Genomic DNA, 20,322 nt, shown 5'->3' on the forward strand with positions numbered 1-20,322 from the left:
CAGGATGCTGGAAGGACTTGAGAATACTGACTCACCTCTCTTTCCCTCTCTGTTTTGGTCAATCTCATCTGTCTCAGCATCTGAGACCTCTGCTCCATCATCAACGTCCGCTCGTAAGTGTATGCTGAGATGTCACTGTTGTGCTGTGAAGAAGGGGAAACAGTCCGTCCATAAGCACCCACGAGCCAGGATCCGGCTTCAGGGCTAACAAGAGACGGAATTAGCCTCTTACCATCTCCACAACTTCGACCTCAGCCTCGATCCTCAGGTGATACAAGAATGTGGCCAGGTCTTTCTTCATTTGGATGCTGTTGTCATCCATCTGGGCTACAGTGAAAATCCGCAGCCGGCACTTTCTCCAAACCTGGGAGAGAGAAAGGGTGAAGGGAGGGAGGCATGGGGGAAGAGAAAGAAACTTAAGCTTTGAAGGATCAAGCTTGGTGTGGCCTCGTGGCTTCCAGGGACATATGTACCTTGTGCTGTTTCAGAAGGAAAGGGAGCAACATCAGCATGCCTCCATCATGCACAATCCACCACACATCAATGTTGCCCTCATTGTAGCGCTCATGGTTGCTAGGGTAGAATGAGACATTCTTGGGCACCAGTAATGCCAGGTGGGCAGCTGTTGAACAACGCACGGTGTCTGCAAGGCAAAAAGCTCCGTTTGACCCCCTCCGGCCAGCCCACTCAGAGATGATTAAAGCAAATGTGGCTACTGGCAGGAGGAGAGCTGGGCTCTGGCCACTGGAAAGAGTCCTGTCATCCTCTGGGCGGCGTGATCATCTTGGCTCTGGCACTGGGTCACTCTCTTGTTCCCCATCAGAAAAACAGGAATGCAGTGAGGAGAACCAATTCCAATGACTGAACCCATCTGGGCAGTTAGAACATGCTCCAGAATGAACAGCTAAAATTCAGCCCTGAGCTCTCCTCCTCTGGGAGGGAAGCAGCATGGCCTATGGAAAGACTACCTGTCTAGGAGCCAGGGGACCTGGGTTCTAATTCCGGCACCACCACTTGCCTGCTGTATGACCTCAGCTTAGTTGCGTTAACTTCCCTGTGCTTGTTTCCTCATCTGTAAGATAGGGTTTCAATATCTCTTCCCCCTCCTACTAGACTGAAGCCCACGTGGGACGGGGACTGTCTGACCTGATGATTTTGTATCCACTCCAGTGCTTACTTCAGGGCTTGGCATGTAGTAGGCGCTAAACAGATATCCCTACTAATAATAATACTGATAACGTTAATCAGAAGAAGTCTAGGTGGTGGTGGTATCTTTGAGTCAGTTAACCAAAAAAAGACCTTGCTATCTGGCACGTGAATCCTGAGGCCATTCCGATTTTCCCTGGCCTGTCTCAGCAATCCATCAGGCCAGCAAGTCAGTCCAGTAGACTGCTCCTGTGAAGACCCAAACCCCTGCTGTAGCAGTGCCCACGAAGGTGGCATGACACTTGCAGAATTCCCCACCACCCTGTGGCTCATATGAACAATGCAACCGAGCTCTGGAAAACGCACCAATGAAGGTCTTCCAAGCCCGGGGATCTTCACTTTGCCTCCACCCATATGGCCAGCCTAGGACCACCGAGTTGTGTTTCATGCCACCCAGACCACAGGACTGGATCAAGTGGATGATGCCTTCCCGGACTTTACTGGCCACTACCACTTGGCAAAACCCCTTCACCTTCTCGATTTCAATCATGTTCTTAATCGTCTGAAAAACAAGAGCAGACAAAGACTTCTCTGTAAGGGTGAGCAGTGAGCATGCAGGTGCAATTCCAGGAATTCCCTATGAACGGGATTCAGGGTTGAAGACATCAGCAGAGGCTTGGTCTAAAGCTATAAGACACTAGCACACAATCCCAGCCATTTAAAGTATCCTACTACAAAGTCCACCTAAAACCCAATTTATTTCAACACTCCAGAAACGGCCATGATGCAGTTTTCAGTCTGAAGAAAACAGAAAACCACAGCCATCCCTTCAGTAAGGCGAAGAGTTTAGTGGCTCTTTCAAGAGCCCACTTATTTCTTCCTGGGGCTAGTCAGGAGCAGAGACAAATTTATTCTCTCTTAATTTGTTGGTGAAAAATAGTAATAATAATTGTGGTATGTGTAAAGTGCTTACTATTTGCCAGGCCCTGTTCTGAGTGCTGGGGTAGATACAAGCAAATTGGGTGGGACACAGTCCCTGTCCCTGTAGCGCTCACAGTCTTAATCCCCACTTTACAGAGGAGGTAACTGAGGCACAGAGAAGTGAAATGACTTGCCCAAGGCCACCCAGCAGACAACTAGAGGTCCTTCTGATTCCCAGGCCCAGCTTCTATTCAGTCATTCAGTTTACCCAGTCAAGAGGCTTGGAAACCAACTCAGAAATAGTTCATTTAGCCTCTGATGAACAAATGAGCTCACTCCCTCCTTCTTCATCTCTGACTTCCTTTCCAGTACCTCTCCCTTGCCTTGTTGCCATTTCTGCCAGTCCAATCCCTGTTTCTTTTCCTACAATGCTCCTGGCCTGGAACAGCATCCAGGACTTCTCTGCTAAAGCTCTTTTGGATTTTTCCTAGAAAAATCACTCCAATGGGAGTCCCTCACGGAAGACTTTAAGAACAACCAACTGAGACCTTTCCTTGTTCTATCCTGCAGCACCTGAATTGTCAGTATATTCCTACACAAGACCCTGAGGGCTGGCCTAGTGAGAAGCAGGGTGGCTTAGTGGATAGAGCATGGGCATAGGAGTCAGAAGGACCTGGGTTCTAATCCCAGCTCTGCCACATGTCTGCTGTGTGACCTTGGGCAAATCACTTCACTTCTCTGGGTCTCAGTTACCTTATCTGTAAAATGGGGATTAAAACTGTGAGCCCCACGTGGGACAGGGACTGTATCCAACCTGATTATGGTATCTATTCCAGCACTTAGAACAGTGCTTGGCACACAACAAGTACTTAACTATAATAATAATGATAAATAATAATGAGTTTTGTTGGGGTCCACATCACCACTTAATTCTGAAAACTTTCTCCAAAATAAAAAAAATCAGTGCTGTTTCTCAACTGGAAAAGATGCAGTCCATTTCCCTAACATTAACTAAATTTGAGAGGAAAAAACATGTCCTCCTCTGGGTAATCATATTCATTTGCCATTCATAAACCCCTTCTTTCCCTGGCAAACTCTACTGGGGAGAAAAGAGCTGGGATTTCAAGGGGAAGGGAGTTTCACACACTGGACCAGGGTTAGCCATGGGCAGCATCATTGGCTAAGTTGCTGTGACCAAGTAAGTGCCGTTCAGTTGCCACATGAAGTGAGTGAGTGGGCAAACAGCCGGTATCTAAGGAGAGTGGGAATTCAGTCAATTTCAGGTGAAACATTTTGTTTGAATTGCAGTTCATGATATTCATTCAATCGTATTTATTGAGCTCTTACTGTGTGCAGAGCACTGTACTAAGCTCTTGGGAAGTACAAGTTGGCAACATATAGAGATGTTCCAAGCCTCCAGCCACCAGCAGAAAGATCTCTCTCTCGAAACTAACTTATATGCTGTGAGGCCAGCTGGCACTGAGAATGGATGGATACGGTATTCTTGTGGCCTCCCACCACCCAATATCTCTGGAGCGGTAGCCAACACCATCACCGCCCCTACCAACAGAAGGACAGAATCACCTGCTCAGCTGCTTGAGCTTCCCCATAGCTCTCTAGGAAGTTTCCTTGTATCACTGAACCGATGATGGTCAGACCTTTGCCAGCCTTGAGCTGGGAAGCAAAGGTGAGCATTCGTGGGTACTTCACATGCAAATCTTCATCCAGCTTCAGAAGCACTAACAGCTGTGGTCTGTGAGAAAAATTGAGAGGAGAGGAAGAAAAGGAGTTAGGGGGAGCAGGAAAAGGGAGAAAAGAAAAGAGAAGAGCAATGAAGGATGGGAAGAGGCTAGCAAATGGAGTTCTTACTTCTTTATAAGGAACAAAACGGTGCCCGTTTTGAGGCATTCAAGTGGCTCAGAGCCCAGGAGAGGCATGCTTTTCCCCCTCCCCAAGCAATGGGAAGGGGGCGGGGGCCATTTGTTACATTAGCTTTTTAATCTTTCTCCTGGGATTCATTTTGTCCAGTGCTGAGCAGTGACCGGAAGGTTTTCCTGAGCATAAAGGGCTCAATTCATTAGCATCAGCCTGGGTGGGCCGACTGCCCAGGCTCACTCCAAATGTTTAGGTGCATACCACACTGAGTGTCCAGAACCAAAGAAGGGACAGGGAGACCTGATAGGGAATGTGGGAATCAAGGGACCATAAGAGGTTACAAAGGACCTCCAAAAATCTCCATCACAAATCTGTGAAACACATTCATTCCCCTCGCCAACACAAACTGGTTTCTTTTGTCACTCTGGGTTCTATTGGCCAACTTTTTTGGTGTCAGAGTGACCAGAGAGTCCCTAAGGCTCACACTGTACCTCTTCAGAGAACTCACCTCCAGTTCTTAGTGTGCGGGGGTCCCTCCTCCAGTCTCAGCAATGCGTACCTGGCAGCACTTAAGGAGAGGCCCCGGATGCCATCCCCCCATTCTTTCTCTGCCCTGCATTGAGGAATAGGCAAGTTCAGTGAGTGGGACTGACTTCTGAGACAGAAGAGTCGATCCACGGGTTTCTGCCAGGGAAACTGGAACTGCCACTGATAGTTGGATCTGATCGTGTAGGGCCCATCCCCTGAACTGCCTTCCAAAGTGGGGTTTGCACGTCGGCAGCAGCAAGTTTTCTGGGGTCCCATGAGCGGGGTCTCAGAGTCATAAACAGGATTTGGGGGCTGTGGGTTCCGGGTGGTGGGCTAGGTCCATGTACCAGGTCACCCCATAAATCTCAGCACAATACCTCTCTAGTTAGACTACTGAGGCCAAGCGACTATTGGTCAGCAATCCTCCTGTTGCCACTTTGCTAACACTGGCCAATAAGGACTTAGATTCTATGGCCAATTACTTCTCTGTGGCTAAAATGACTTCTGGGTGACTTTGGGGTTGAATGGGGAGGAGAATAAAGTGGAAAGATGGTAGGAATGAGAAGGGGAGAAGATTCTCCTCCTAAAAGATCCAGATGAATTCTCCCAGCTGACTACTCTGGATCTGAGCCTTGCGTCTCCTGGCTCCCCAGGAGGTCCTGCAGTTACTACTACTACTACTAATAATGATGATGATATTTGTTAAGTGCTTACTATGTGCCAAGCACCATTCTAAGTGCTGCAGTTGCTAGGGCCTGGGCAACCTTCTGAGTCTGGGGATGCTCACAGTGCAGAGAGGGCACACATATCTAGCTTTGATCTAGGTGTGCTTAAAAGGCACTGAGCACGAAGCTACTCTTATGTGGTCACCAGTGGGAGCAGCAAGTTTCAGCCTGCTTGCTAAGACTGGAAATGTAGTTAGGAAAGCAGCACATCCCTTAGGAAGCCTGGCCATATTCCCTTGGGGTCAGGCTGTATCCCAAGTCTTTTCACAGGGAAGAGAATCTACGCATTAGCATGGGTTACTATGGACTGACTTTCTCATTTTCTGGTCCATTGGAAATCAAACTCCAAGGCCAGGTTACATCCACCCCCGCAACACCGCCTCCACCCAAACCACACTCACCCTTGGTATTCAATATACTTGTAGATCATGCCAGCAATAACCATGGCCACCAGAGCATAATACCAGGAGGAGATAAACATCAGGGCTAGACAAATACTCATCCCTAAGAAAGATAAGGTCCTAGAACAAAAGAATGAAAGAAACGAAAATGGGGTGGTTAATAGCTCGCCCGGGAGAAGGTTTAAAGGGTTGCAAGGGCTCCTCACATAGTCATTGTCATTTTGGAGGGACTTTGCACTCTGAATTTCATCTCTAGTGGCAGAGTGATCTAGTGAAAAGCAACTTCAGTCCAGGCAGAGCGCTGCCAGTGATGTGCTGGTGAAAATGAGGTACACTTCTCTTTCACATTTCACATTTCTCACATCTCTCGCTTCTCTTCAAAGCGAATAAATCTTTCGCCTTTTACTATAGGAGCAGCATGGAGTAGTGGATAGAGCACGGGCCTGAGAGTCAGAAGATCATGGGTTTAATCCCGGTTCTGTCACTCGTCTGTTGTGTGTCCTTGGGCAAGTCACCACTTCTCTGTGCCTCAGTTATCTCATCTGTAAAATGGGGATTGAGACTGTGAGTCCCATTTGGGACAGGGACTGTGTCCAACCTGATTTGCTTGTATCTACCCCAGAGCTTAGTACAATGCCTGGCACATAGTAAGCACTTAAATACCATAATTATTATTATTATTGCAGAGAGGTTAAGTGGTACAGTGCTCTGCACACAGTAAGCACGCGTGGCCTAGTGGATAGAGCATGGGTCTGGAAGCCAGAGGTCCCGGGTTCTAATCCCTGCTCTGCCACTTGCCTGCTGTGTGTCCTTGAGCAAAATCACTTAACTTCTCTGTGTCTGTTTCCTCCACTGCAAAATGGGGATTCAACAGCTCCTCCTTAGACTGAGAGCCCCATATGGGACATAGACTATATTTAGCCTGATTAACATTGTATCTACCCCAGCACTGAGAACAGTGCTTGATACATAGTAAGCGCTTAATGGATACCATAAAAACCCCACCATGGATTAAATGAGTTATTGAATACCTCCCTCTCTGTACACCACCTGGATGTTGTGAGGATAAGCAAGATACTAACTATGAAAGTATTTTGAGATCTTACAAAGCACAGTAAGCACATTAAAAATGCCAGTTACTATTATACTTATTAGTATAATAATATACTATACTATAATATAATAATGTAATATATATTATACTTATTATACTTATACTATTATACTTATTATACTTAGTTACTATTATACTTATTATTATAAGTATAACCGCTACCCTGCTCGTTCAAGCTCTCATCCTATCCCGTCTGGATTACTGTATCAGCCTCCTCTCCGATCTCCCATCCTCCTGTCTCTCCCCACTTCAATCCATACTTCACGCCACTGCCCGGATTGTCTTTGTCCAGAAACACTCTGGGCATGCTACTCCCCTCCTCAAAAATCTCCAGTGGCTACCAATCAACCTATGCATCAGGCAGAAACTCCTCACCCTCGGCTTCAAGGCTCTCCATCACCTCGCCCCCTCCTACCTCACCTCCCTTCTCTCCTTCTACAGTCCAGCCCACACCCTCCACTCCTCTGCTGCTAATCTCCTCACCGTGCCTTGTTCTCGCCTGTCCCACCGTCAACCCCCGGCACACGTCACCCCCCTGGCCTGGAATGCCCTCCCTCCGCACATCCGCCAACCTAGCTCTCTTCCTCCCTTCAAAGCCCTACTGAGAGCTCACCTCCTCCAGAAGGCCTTCCCAGACTGAGCCCCCTCCTTCCTCTCCCCCTCCTCCCCCTCCCCATCCCCCCACCTTACCTCCTTCCCCTCCCCACAGCACCTGTATATATGTATATATGTTTGTATGTATTTATTACTCTATTTTATTTGTATATATTTATTCTATTTATTTTATTTTGTTAGTATGGTTTGTTTTGTTCTCTGTCTCCCCCTTCTAGACTGTGAGCCCACTGTTGGGTAGGAACCGTCTCTATATGTTGCCAACTTGTACTCCCCAAGCACTTAGTACAGTGCTCTGCACATAGTAAGTGCTCAATAAATACGATTGAATGAATGAATATTAATAAATCTAGGGCATTGCTACTGTTTTACACATCAATGATCGTCCCACCTCAGAGCTCAGTGAAGGGGCAAGGAGGTGTGCAGAAGCTCACTGAGATCAACTGAGTGAGTGGTGCGAGAGCTGAGAACAGGCAGCCGGAATACGCTAGGCAGAAGCTTGCTCTGAGGATAGACGGAAGAGGTTGCCAATAATAATAATAACGATGATAATATTTTTATGGTATTAAGTGCTTACTATGTGCCAGACACCACACCAAGCACTGAGGTAGATACAACTAGTCAGGTTGGACGCAGTTCATGTCCTACATGGCGCTCAGAGTCGTAATCCCAAACTAGGCCTTCCCAGACTAAGCCCCCTTTCCCTCAGCTCCCCGCCTCCTTGCTTCGACTCACTCCCTTTGCTCTACCCCCTCTCCTCACCCCACAGCACTTGTATACATGTGCATATCTATAATTCTATTTATTTCTATTAATACCTGTTTTACTTGTTCTGATGTGTATGTGTATATATATATATATATATATATATCTAATATTGATATTTATATTGATGCTATTGATGCCTGTTTACTTGTTTGTTTACTTGTCCGTCTCCCCACTTCTAGACTATGAGCCCACTGTGGGCAGGGAATGTCTCTGTTGCTGAATTGTACTTTCCAAGCACTTAGTACAGTGCTCTGCACACAGTAAGTGCTCAATAAATACGAATGAATGAATGAATGCCCATTTTACAAATGAGGTAACTGTGGCAGAGAAGTGAAATTCATTCATTCATTCATTCAATCGTATTTATTGAGCGCTTACTGTGTGCAGAACACTGTACTAAGCGCTTGGGAAGTACAAGTTGGCAACATATAGAGACGGTCCCTACCCAACAGTGGGCTCACAGTCTAGAAGGGGGAGACAGAGAACAAAACAAAACATATTAATAAAATAAATAGAATAAATATGTACAAATAAAATAGAGTAATAAATACGTACAAACATATATACATATATACAGGTGCTGTGGGGAAGGGAAGGAGATAAGAGGGGGGGATTCATGACTTGCCCAAGGTCACGCAACAGACAAGTAGCAGAGGTGGGATTAGAACCCAGGTCCTTCTGACTTCCAGGCCCATACTTTATGCCCCGGGCCATGCTGCTTCTCCTTAAGCATTTGGTTTTGGGGGGTTTCCTTTTAATGGTATTTGTTAAGCGCTTACTATGCTCCAGGCACTGTATTAATCACAAGTCAATCACATTGGACACAGTCCCTTGTCCCACATGGGGCTCAGTCTTAATCCCCATTTTACAGATGAGGTGACTGAGGCCCAGAGAAGTGAAGTGACTTGCCCAAAGTCACACAGCAGAAAAGTGGAGGAGCTGGGATCGGAACCAATGTCCTCTGAGTCCCAGGCCTGTGCTCTATATAGCCTCTAGGCCACACTCTTCTCTATTACAGGAGTTAGCCCTTAGGAAATGGGGTCCATGGAATGTGTACCTAAATGCCCTCCAAAATGAGCGGAGGACCCCAAGGAGCCCAGCCTCCTGCCCGCTGGCCCCAGTAATCTGCAGACAAAGGGGTTCCGCTTTGATTTTTCTACCTGGAAAAACCGCCCGAGAGGGGATATGACTGAAGTTTACAAACTCATGATGAATGTGGAAAGGGTGAACCTCGAATGTTCATCGAGCACCACCACAGCAGGGCGAGGGAGCACCCAATAAAGCTAGAAGGTTGGAAGGTTCAAAAAACAAAATAGGAAACGCTGCTTCCCAGCTAAGTAAGCCCCCCGCCACCAGAACTTGTGCAGGCTGGAGATAGCAACCGTTCTTCATACTGTTCAGCGATGGTCTGGGGCCTTGGGAGGATGCCACGCTGCTGACGGAGGCCAACCTGCCCCCGATGCCTCCCGAGACGGTGGGGAGTGCCGAGTCCCCTTCGACGGCTCTCCGCCACCGACCCACCTGCTCCAGCTCCTGAGGTCACCGTGGGCCACGGTCCCGCCTTCCCACCCCGCCATCCCCCGTAATAAACTCTCGTTTCTCCAGGTGGTTGCCTGACTGTTTGCGCTGGTGGAGGGGGAAGGTGGGAAGGCTGGGGGAAAATTCCTCTTCTCTGGGGCTTTGAGAGGGAGCAGGGAAGGAGGGAGGCATTACCTGTATACATGTATATATGTTTGTACATATTTATTACTCTATTTATTTTACTTGTACATATTTATTATATTTATTTTATTTTGTTAATATGTTTTGTTTTGTTGTCTGTCTCCCCCTTCTAGACTGTGAGCCCGCTGTTGGGTAGGGACCGTCTCTATATGTTGCCGACTTGTACTTCCCAAGCGCATAGTACAGTGCCCTGCACACAGTAAGTGCTCAATAAATACGACTGAATGAATGAATGAATGAATGAATACCATTGATTGTGCAGCCCATCATTTTCTTACCAGTGATAGTACTTAAACCGGGGGCGCCAGTTGGGAGTCCTCAGAAGCGTCTGTACCGCACAGGCCAGGTTTACAAACAGATAACACATTAGGAAAAACCTGAAAAAGCAGAATGGAGCTTAGCACACAGAACACCCACCACCCACACAGCCACCACACCAATCTTAGTCTCCGCTCAACTCCACCAGGTTCTTTTGAGACTTCCATCGCCAGAGATGGTATCATGCCGATAAGGCAAGATGGAGAGTGGCACCACGGGCAGGGGAATTTCTCATTGATAAGTGTCAGGCACAAAAGTATCAATAAATTCCCCTTTCCGATCACTGTCATTGAGTGCCATCTAATGTCAGGAAGCTTAGTTCCAAGTGGAAGATGAGCCCTCCTCCAGCAATCGGAAAAGCACCAACTTCTGGCCTCAAATATTGCACATGACAATGGTTTCACCCAGGCCGCAGAAGATACCGGTCGCAGTAAGAAGTTGGTCAGGTTTTGGTTGTACTTTAACTGCACATTTTAAATTCAGCTTGGGCTGCTGTCTGTTTGAAAGGCATAAGTGTGTGTGTGGTGGGGGGAAACTACTATGCAGTAAGAGTGCACATCATTTCTGGTATCTGACTGTTCAGTCTGAGCTAAAGACAGTTCATTTAGCCAAAGAAATGTAATTCCAAAGAATAGTGCTGACAGACTTGGGGAACGTAATTTCACACTTACGAGTCTGTGGGTTTTTTCAACATGTTGGAACTTTCAAGCGGCCTGGTTCCTGACACACATCTGAATGGGTTGAGGCAAGGGGATGTCAGAGTCCCCACTCCCCCACCCCCGAACCATTCCTGCTGCTTACATGGACAGAATAGGTGCCACCATGTCGAGGGAAGCGATGAGGATCCCGAGCTCCGCAATCAAGGCTGTCAGTAGAAGAGCCCACGTTGGTTCGCCATTTGTTTTCCCGTGACCAAACACCTGAATCCGGAGAGACGGTTTAGATGAGTTGGAAACACAATCAGGATGCGAGGCACAATGTCAATCAGTAACAATGGAAGCTGATTTGTTTGGGGGCTCGGCAGTTGAATGTGGGGACTCTCTTCTTGAAATGAATGGAAAGCTTCGTACTTTACAGATTTGTGCTAACAGGCCCCACAGTCAGCTTTGGCAGCTTGGTTTTTCCACTTAGTGTCACCAACTATGCCCCAATCTCCTCCCAAGAATCCTGCTGGGGTGAGCTGTGCTGACACCATCGAATGGAGGTGAGCAGTTGCCTGGGCCATTTATGTGGAATTTCATTGCTACGTCTGTGTGCACATGGACCTGGGGATTTTCTGTAGGGGGAGCTAGGTTCTTTCGGTCTCTAGGCAGGAGAAAAAAACGCCAAATCAAATTTAAACCTCACTAACCAGACTAGGCTAATAACATCCATCGATCCCTGGCTGGATCCAGGACATCCTTCTGTTCTCAAGATCCCTGTGTCCCACTGCATCTCACTACACTTTTTCCAACCTCACTCAGTTTTAGGTGACCGTAAAGCAGTGGGCCTAGTGCTCATCTGCAGATCAGGACTTCTCCTTAAAGTCCCATATGGATATCATTTTTTTTCCTCTTGGCTCACCGTGATCCCAGCCCCAGCCAGACCTGCTCAAGTGGGAGCTTCAGCCTGTACCGGGCCAAAATGGAAGGGTCTCCAGGGTTCACTTCCATATATGCACGATGTTTCCTGGTGCGGATGTTTCCCAGGGATGGCAGGGATGTGTAGTGATAGAGGTAGTAATAATAATAATAATAATGGCATTTATTAAGCGCTTACTATGTGCAAAGCACTGTTCTAAGCGCTGGGGAGGTTACAAGGTAATCAGGTTGTCCCATGGAGGGCTCACAGTGTTAATCCCCATTTTACAGATGAGGTAACAGAGGCCCAGAGAAGTGAAGTGACTTGCCCAAAGTCACAAAGCTGAAAACTGGCAGAGCTGGGATTTGAACCCCTGACCTGACTCCAAAGCCCGGGCTCTTTCCACTGAGCCACACACATGAGCGCCCGCCACTTGATGCAGAGCACCGAACTAACTACTTGAGAAGTACAGAATAACAAAGCAACACTTTCCCTTCCCACGGGGTGCTTACATGTAGCTCCAGGAGTCCACCAGAATGACTGAGTATGAGCGAACAGTTGCGTTTGCATTGTAGCACCCTTGCTGCCTCATCCTCAGTTTCTCTTTACCCTTATGCAGTCAGAAATGACTGTAAAAGGGAGAGCTGAGGGGATGACTGAGCCAGGCTTCAGCCCGACTTGGCTTTGCACCGTTCCAGCCACGTCTCTTCTCCCCCTTTTTTGGTGCACATGGCCCTTCCAGCCAAGTGTAGAGCCAGGGGGCAGGGAGTAAGGGAGCAATAACCAACACAGTGGCACTAGTGAAGGAGTACAAACCCGCAGGAAGGGGATAATGTTGTCCTTGGCAATGGCTTGCAGCAGCCGGGGAGCTCCAGTGAGGCTCTGTAAGCCGGCTCCACACGTCGAGAAGAAGGAGCCGATCACTATGACCCAGGGGGAGGGCCAGGACAGCGTGCCCACCACCAGGTTCTTGCTCACCCCATCACCGTACCTGCAGAAGACAGGGATTGGTCCAGGCTCAACTGCGTGGCCTGGAACCTGAGGCCCATTTGGTAGGTGGACCAGATATCTGGATGCATTTCCAGTTGGAGTTGTCCAGTGACAACACTAGCCGATGGTAAGGCTGTTCTCACCCTGAAACTTGTGCAAAAGAGATACAAATGGGAGAGAATTGGAACTTTCCAGAAAACTGGCAATGCCCAAGCAAAAGGCTCTGAAATGCAAGGGCCTGTAAGAACCCTAATTTCAGATATAATAAGAGTTTGAGAGATGAAAGCACCTGATCTCACTGGGGATCTCGGAAATGCCGGGCCGAGTGAAGAACAAAAGTCTTCAGGCTCTGCATTATAGTGTGAGAGGCTAGAAGTGGGTGTGGTAAGGAAGGCAACATATGCACCAACTCGTGGGCCCTTGCTTCTCCCTGCACCTGGCACAGAATCTGGACAGTGGGGATGAAACTGGGGCCAGTTAGAGGCTATTTCTGTCCCTGTTCTGCTTTGGGACTAGACCAGGAGTTCTTCTGAAGCCTAGTGAGGGCTCTGGGAGTGAGCTGGGAGCTTCTCTTGTCCCCAATGGGCTCTGGGACCAGGTGAGGGCATTTTGTGGTTGTATCAGGCTCTGAGTCCAGCTGGAGACCTCTTAGGGCCCTACAGGGGCAGGGGGGGAGCTTCTGCCCCAAGACGCCATGATCTTTAAATGACATCCCCCACTCCTCAGAGCCCCTCCTTAAACTACTCCATTTATTTCCTTTCCCATCCCTGCTGTACTCAAAATGAAAAGCTGGCACCTATGGGAACCAAGGAACTCAGACTCTGTATTGCTGCTACCCCTGAGAAGGGAGCAAGCTCATTTTTCTTTTCTCACCCCCTCCCCCTGCCACTTTGGTAGCCTCTAATTTTGCCTCCCGGACTCCCCTCTTGACTTTTATCCTTTTTCTTTCTGAAAGGCCCCTGCTCAACTGGATTTTGTAGTTAGTCTACTAGTATCTTCCAATCAGAGGGAGGGGCCAGGAGAAGAGAGCCCTCTTTCATGTGCTCCCAGGAGGCAAACATTAAACTGTCAAAAATGACTAGTCCAAATGTTGTCAAATTCCCATTAAAGCCATATCCATAAATGGGACTCAATCCATCAACTAGCCCAATTATCAAAACCCTATTCGGCCTAGGACTAGGGCATAGATTAGGGGTGGGTATTGTAAATGATTTGTAATTTGATGAACAGCCTGTTAAGGACTCAACATTAGACAATTAATTTGTCAATGACTGTCCCTTAGGTGTTGGATTTCCACTGATTTGTAATGGCAGTGGTGGTGGTGGCAAAAACAAAAGTAAGTGACCAGGATGAGAGCAGGTAGCCAAAGCACACCGCCACGGAGATGCCCATCCACCCTACAAAAAAGGTGCAACCACGGGAGCTTACTCACTTGTCTCGGAGAACCACGCCCTCAATGCAGGCTCCGAACAACACCACGCTGCTGAAGTCTGAAGGTCTGAGTCAAGGAAACCAGTGTGCTCGCATGGCACGTCCATGCACGAGCAGTTGGCTAAAGAGGGACTAAGCACTGGGAAACACTAGTGCTACATCACAGGAACTAACAAGAAAAACACCATTAGCTTCTGCTCCTTGGCTGCAGCCCTACTCTGAACACTCATTTTGGGGAAGAAAAAAAATCGTCTAGTTCCAAGGGCTGTAATTAAATACTTCCCCCAAAGCTTTACATTTAAAGGAATACTGGAATGGGATTTCCAAAAGAGAGAGGCAGAAGAGAAGAACTAGAAGGCTGGGTGGGTGGGGAGAAAAAGGAAAGGAGGAAAAGCTGGGAGAGGGGGATATGAAGGACCAAGAACTGAGAGAATGTTAGGAGAACTCTGGGGCAAAACCAAGGCACTTGCAAGAGCAAGAGATAGATTAAAGAGAGTTTGTATCATGCTAGGAAGCTGTATTTTTCCCTAACTGAAGTTTTCAGGAGAAAGTTCCAGGCTAAACATAATGCTCCATGAGGCAAGTGTCTATGAGACACTTTGGGCTACTTAGATAGAAACTAGGCAGAACTGTTGAACATTAATCTGACACCTTCTGCCGCACTGGATGAGGAAATGACAGCAGCCTGGGCCCCTGTAACAGCGGACCATTGAGGCCGGTGGCCTGGAAGAGAGTCTGTCCAGCCTTCACACCGACGGGTCTCCCATCAGCTCCATTTCCGGCCGAGCAGGATGAAAACACGGTGATAGTATGAGCCCTTCTTGACCTTTAGAATGTTGTGAAGGTCACGGGCACCACTGTGGATGTCACTGCTGGACTCCGAAACATGAGGAGAAACTTTGCTCCTCTAACCACAGTGCTCTATTGTATTTATCATTGTCCTTGTCTTTTGTGTTGTTTTTGTGTCTTTATTGTTTCTTCTTTCCTGATGTGTCTGTCACTACCTCCGTCTCCTTCCCTTATTCTTTAAGGTTGGGAGATCACATCTAATTATCATCCATGTAATTTTTTCCAGGGCTCTGTACAGTGCTTTGCACACAGTAGGCACTCAGTGACTATTGAATGAATGAAAACATGTGTCTTCCCTTTTGAGGAGCTACTGGTGGCATGCCTTTGCTGCTTGGATATAATTTGAACTCTTTTCCATGGGCTTCAAAGTCAACCCAATCTTTCTAAATTGCTCCGCTATCCCGCTGCACCTTTGTTTATACTCTGCTCCAGCCAACAAACTTGCTTACTGGCCCTTTCAATCAATCAATCAATCGTATTTATTGAGCGCTTACTGTGTGCAGAATCCCTGCCTCTGTGCCATTGCACAAAACATTTCTTTCCTTTGGTGTGCCCTTTCCCCCAACTACCTCCTTTCAAAAGTTAATGCAGCCTACCTCTTCCATGAAGCCTTCCAAGATTAACCCCACCCCATTTAACTATGCACATTTTAAGTTTCTGGGTTCTTGTTCCTCACGTTATTGTGTATCTTTATATATCTGTATGATTCTACCACTCACATTTTATGTTTCTTTTTTTGTTTGACTGGACATTCCTCCCGATTGGGGATTATGCTTTATTCTTCCTTTGTAATTCCCCACAGGGCTTTGCCCAGGGTGGACACTGATTACCGTTGTCTGACTGGCTGAATCACCTAAATTGAAACAGCAGGCTTTCCTCACATTGCAGGAACCCAGCACCTCTTTCCCAGAGCCCACGAAAAAAGGTATTAGAATGGAAAGCCTGTGAGATCCAGCAATTTGATTTAAGTCTGGGCCTTATGGAGTTACAATTCTCCTTTAGCCCAGGAAACAAGGCACTTGGAGATATTCTTCCATCCACCAGAAGATGGGGTTAAAACCCATTCCTTGCGTTAGAGGAACTTCCAGCCAGAAGGCATTTGGCAAGAGAGGACAGAGAAAATTCCTTCTGATCAATCCATCCGGGATGATCTTTCAGATTGGGTCCAAGGTTTCTGCCGGTGCATTCTGAGTCCCCTGACATTCCTGTACTCGTAACAAAATTGAGTACCTTGCCAGGTTTCTGGGGGAAACTGTCTGTGGCAGTTTAAAGGATACAGACCAATGAAGTTGTAACAATGGCCAGAATAGTTCCCACTGGGATGGATTTCTGAGCATCCTTGAGATCTCCAGAACGATTTGAACCAGCCATAATGCCTTTAAGCAAAAAAAGGGAATTGATTAGGGGAAACAAGCAGGAGGAGGGAGCAAAATTCTCTGTTGGGAATTCTCACCTGTGACGGAGGGGAAGAAGATGCCAACCAGCACAGTAAAGGAAGTGGTAATGTCTGCAAACACATATAAGGGAAGGCTGCTCTTCTGTCCATAGTCATCCACTGAGGGGAGTCCAGGCCTCTCCAGGATCGTTCCTTTCTCTACGTAACTGCTCCACAGGTTATCTTGGGAGAAGTGGGGAGGGAGGGGAAACATCAGCATCACAGAAATACTTCATAGAAGCCAGAGAACATGTAAATTGCTAGAAGAAAACTTTAGCTCCCTTCAGCAATGACTGTCCATGCACCATGCCTGGAAACACACAGCATTAATGCTGGCTTTTTGCCCAATAAGTCTTGTCCCTATTGTATTTGTATTTGGAGATTTGTTGGTCTCGGTTCATTCTGCCTGCCTTAGAACATGAGCTCCCAGAGAGAAAACCAACAGTAGCTAACCATAATGGCAGTGCCCACATAGGAACTTTAGTCCCAGGGCCTCATCTCTGGGTGAATGTGGTTTAAAAAAAAAAAAAAAAAGAAAAACAACACCACTAACACTGTCTTCCCCTCTTTCTGAAAATGTGCCCACAGCTCAAATGCTAATTCACTGCATGGGTCCATGGTTCCATCCATAAAGTTGGCAATGGAGTTGCCAATGGGACAAGAAAATGCCTGGGTTTAGTTTGAGAGCTTGCAGCTTTTGCCAGCTTTGCAAACAAGAGAGTGATTATGCTTTTAGTGGGAACTTCTCATGGCAGCATCAAACCAGTTCATTGCTCTAAAAGGAAAAACAGCAACCAATAACTCCACAGGGGCTCCTTTTCCACTGAAAGGTTGCTAAACAGGGGCCTCATCCAAACATCAGGATTAAAACAAGTTTTGCCTGTTAGGGAAGTAAATTCAGGAGGCTTCACACTGCTGTACATGCTGAAAACCAAAATGGACAATTACTATGGCTCCCCCATCTCCCGTCAGATTTAACAAGGCCCTGATAAACACCAGGAATAAGGTTCCTCTTTGGTAGTGGAACATTTATTATGTGGATTGATTGACTAGATTGTATACGTGGCATTTAACACCACCTGAAAGCATCCAATCAATCAATCAGCGCTTATTGTGTACCGGACACTGTACTAAGCCCTTGGGAGAGTGCAATACAACTAAGGAGCTTACAGACTAGAGCTTTAGACTGCTGTTTGTCCTCCTCCTCCTCTTCTTCTGAGGAAGTGAGCCCCTCAAACGCCCCAAACAATCTGGAACAATAATCCCTATTCTTTCCCAAAGCTATTCCCCCGGCCCAGGTTTTCATATGGACTTTCAGAGCACTGATGTGAGTTTGACAGAAATGGATGTAATTTCACTCAATCGACTGTATTTATTGAGCACTCACTATGTGCAGAGCACTGTAGTAAGCGCTTGGGAGAGGACAATACCACAGAATTACCAGACATGTTCCCTGCCCACAACGAGCTTACACTCTAGAGGGGGAGACAAACATTACTACGAATAAGTCATTTATAATATATAATTTAAAGATATGTACATAACTGCCGTGGGGTTAGGGGTGGGGTGAATATCAAACATCCAAAGGTCACAGATCCAAGTGCACAGATGATGCAGAAGGGAGAGTGAGCTGGGGAAAAGTGGGCTTCATCAGAGTACCTAGATGCAGCACTCCCCTGATCATACCTTTTAAAATCCCACTTGCAGCTCCAGGAATTCCTGAAATTTCAGTGATGTTATTGAACAGAAAATACTCATCACAGGTCTCGGTGGTTAGATTTGATGTGTGGCAGAAGAGCTTCCAGAGTTTCGTGGCTACAGTTTCATTGTCCACAATGGTGGTTTTGGCACAAATGTCAAATTGGTCTCTTGATAGGGTCCTGTTGCCCAACATGCAAACCCTAAGGAGCAAGGAGGGAGAAAGGTCAAAGTTTGCAAAGTAAAGGCTCGTAACCCTGGAGTCATCTTTGACACCAGTCTCCCATTTACCTACTACATTCATTCTGAGTACTGTAAACTTTTTATGGATTCACCTCTTGCTCTTCACCCTTACAACGACTACCCTCAGACTCACTTTCATCCCTTCCCGGCTGGACGAGTCTAACAGCCTCCTTTTGGATCTTCCTGAGTCCAGCTTCTCCTCTCTCCAGTCATACATGCAGCAGCACTATAGATTTTTCTAAAACACCAATTGGAGCATATTATTCCCCTGCCCACATAACCCCAATGGCTCCCCACTGCCTTTCACATAAAACAAAATTCCTTACCACTAGCTTCCAGGTTCTCCATCAGCTGCCTTCTGCTTATCTATCTGCTCTCTTCTCTCATTACTGTCCAACTTGTGCTATTCACTGCTTCCAAGTAAACCTCCTAACTTTACTTGGTTTGTATCTCCTCATTTGATTGATTGTTCATGCCTTATCCCCTCCCTGGAATGCCCTCCATCCCTTCCCAGCTTTCCCAAATGCTCCTCCCTTTCTCCAAAGCATTTCAAAAAGTCACCTTCTCCAGGAGGCATCCCATCCAATCTCCCCACCTTCCTGATCATGTCACTCATCAACCACCTCAGCACTTACATAGTCATCTCTTTTGAGAAGCAGCGTGGCCTACTGGAAAGAGCACAGGGCTCTTTCACTTGCCTGCTGTGTGACCTTGGGTAAGTCACTTAACTTCTCTATGCCTGTTCTCCCACCCCCTTGGACTGGGACTGTATCCAATCTGATTATTTTGTATCTATCCCAGTTCTGTATCTACCCAGGGCGTGGTACACTTAACCAACACCAGAATTATTATTATTTCTTCACTTGTGACTCTATTTATGCCTATTTTTCTCACTCCTCCATTAGACTGTGCTGCGATGTGGGAGAGGTAGAGACCATGGAGAAGGGGGGAGTGATGGGTTTATGAGAACAGCTAAGGCAACAAGTTAAGGCAGGTAGTCTAGGAAGAGAAACTGTGTGGACAGGATTAAGTAGAAACTAGCATGTGAGTACTAGGGGTAGTTATAAGACCTAGAACAAACACAATAGAGGAAAGAGGACAAAGGTCGCCCATACCTCCTCCCTCAAGAGGCGACCTCACCTAGGCACAGAACTTGGCCCAACTTACAAAGCAGAGAAGGGATGGAAGAGGAGGAGCTGGGATGATGTCCAGGAGACATGGCAGGGTCAAGATGGGCACGTAGGGGGAGGGAGGAAACTCACACTTTCATGCTGCATGCCTCTAAAGCATATCTCTCAGGAGAGCTGTCTGAGTAATAAGTGTTTGATATTGAATACTGTGTGCTGAGCCCTGGACCGAGAGTGAGATCAGCCAGCTCATTCCATGGATGAATTTCCCATCTTCATCTTGGGTGGCTCATGGGCAAATTGGTTGTAGAGTGGTTTTTGGGACAAAAGATTGATAGTTCTCTGGGGCAGGAATAGTGTCTTTTATGTCTTTTGTATGTTTCCCAAATACCTAGTACAATACTCTGCACAGAGCAAATGCTTAATAAATGTAGTTGGTACTGATATTTGTTTATTGTTCTACTGTAGAATGGGGGATTCAATGAATACCTGTTCTCCCTCCTATATAGACTGTGAGCCTCATGGTTGGCAGGGACTGTGTCCAACCTGATTAACCTGTATCTGCCCCAGTGCTTAAAATAGGGCTTTGCACATAGTAAGCACTTAACAAATACCACTACTACTACTACTACTACTAATAATGGTTGTATTTGTTAAATGCTTACTATGTGCCAGGCACTGTACTAAGCCCTGGGAAAGATAGAAGCAAATTGGGATGGACAAAGTCCCTGTCCCACATAGGGCTCACAGTCTTAATCCCTATTTGACAGACGATGTAACTGAGGCACTGAATGTGAAGTGCCCAAGGTCACACAGCAGACAAGTGGTGGAGCCAGGATTAAAACCCAGGTCCTTCTGA

General features: G+C 46.9%; 1 protein-coding gene across 2 annotated transcripts in view; it reads right to left on the reverse strand.

Annotated features, from left to right (window-relative positions):
- Nucleotides 1-20,322, reverse strand: part of SLC12A4 (solute carrier family 12 member 4) — a 74,968-nt gene that overhangs the window by 5,649 nt on the left and 48,997 nt on the right. For both annotated transcript variants that reach the window (XM_038772858.1, XM_038772859.1), the window contains exons 8-21: nt 18,082-18,296; nt 16,414-16,578; nt 16,238-16,336; nt 14,113-14,170; nt 12,507-12,681; nt 10,932-11,050; nt 10,091-10,189; nt 5,597-5,716; nt 4,451-4,555; nt 3,652-3,820; nt 1,513-1,708; nt 474-643; nt 233-364; nt 36-143 (exon numbers count right to left, since the gene is read on the reverse strand). In XM_038772858.1, coding sequence (XP_038628786.1) covers nt 36-143; nt 233-364; nt 474-643; nt 1,513-1,708; nt 3,652-3,820; nt 4,451-4,555; nt 5,597-5,716; nt 10,091-10,189; nt 10,932-11,050; nt 12,507-12,681; nt 14,113-14,170; nt 16,238-16,336; nt 16,414-16,578; nt 18,082-18,296 — 1,930 coding nt within the window. The remainder of the gene's footprint in view (nt 1-35; nt 144-232; nt 365-473; nt 644-1,512; nt 1,709-3,651; nt 3,821-4,450; nt 4,556-5,596; nt 5,717-10,090; nt 10,190-10,931; nt 11,051-12,506; nt 12,682-14,112; nt 14,171-16,237; nt 16,337-16,413; nt 16,579-18,081; nt 18,297-20,322) is intronic.

Source organism: Tachyglossus aculeatus, chromosome X1, assembly GCF_015852505.1.
Source record: "Tachyglossus aculeatus isolate mTacAcu1 chromosome X1, mTacAcu1.pri, whole genome shotgun sequence".
NCBI classification, from domain to species: domain Eukaryota; kingdom Metazoa; phylum Chordata; class Mammalia; order Monotremata; family Tachyglossidae; genus Tachyglossus; species Tachyglossus aculeatus.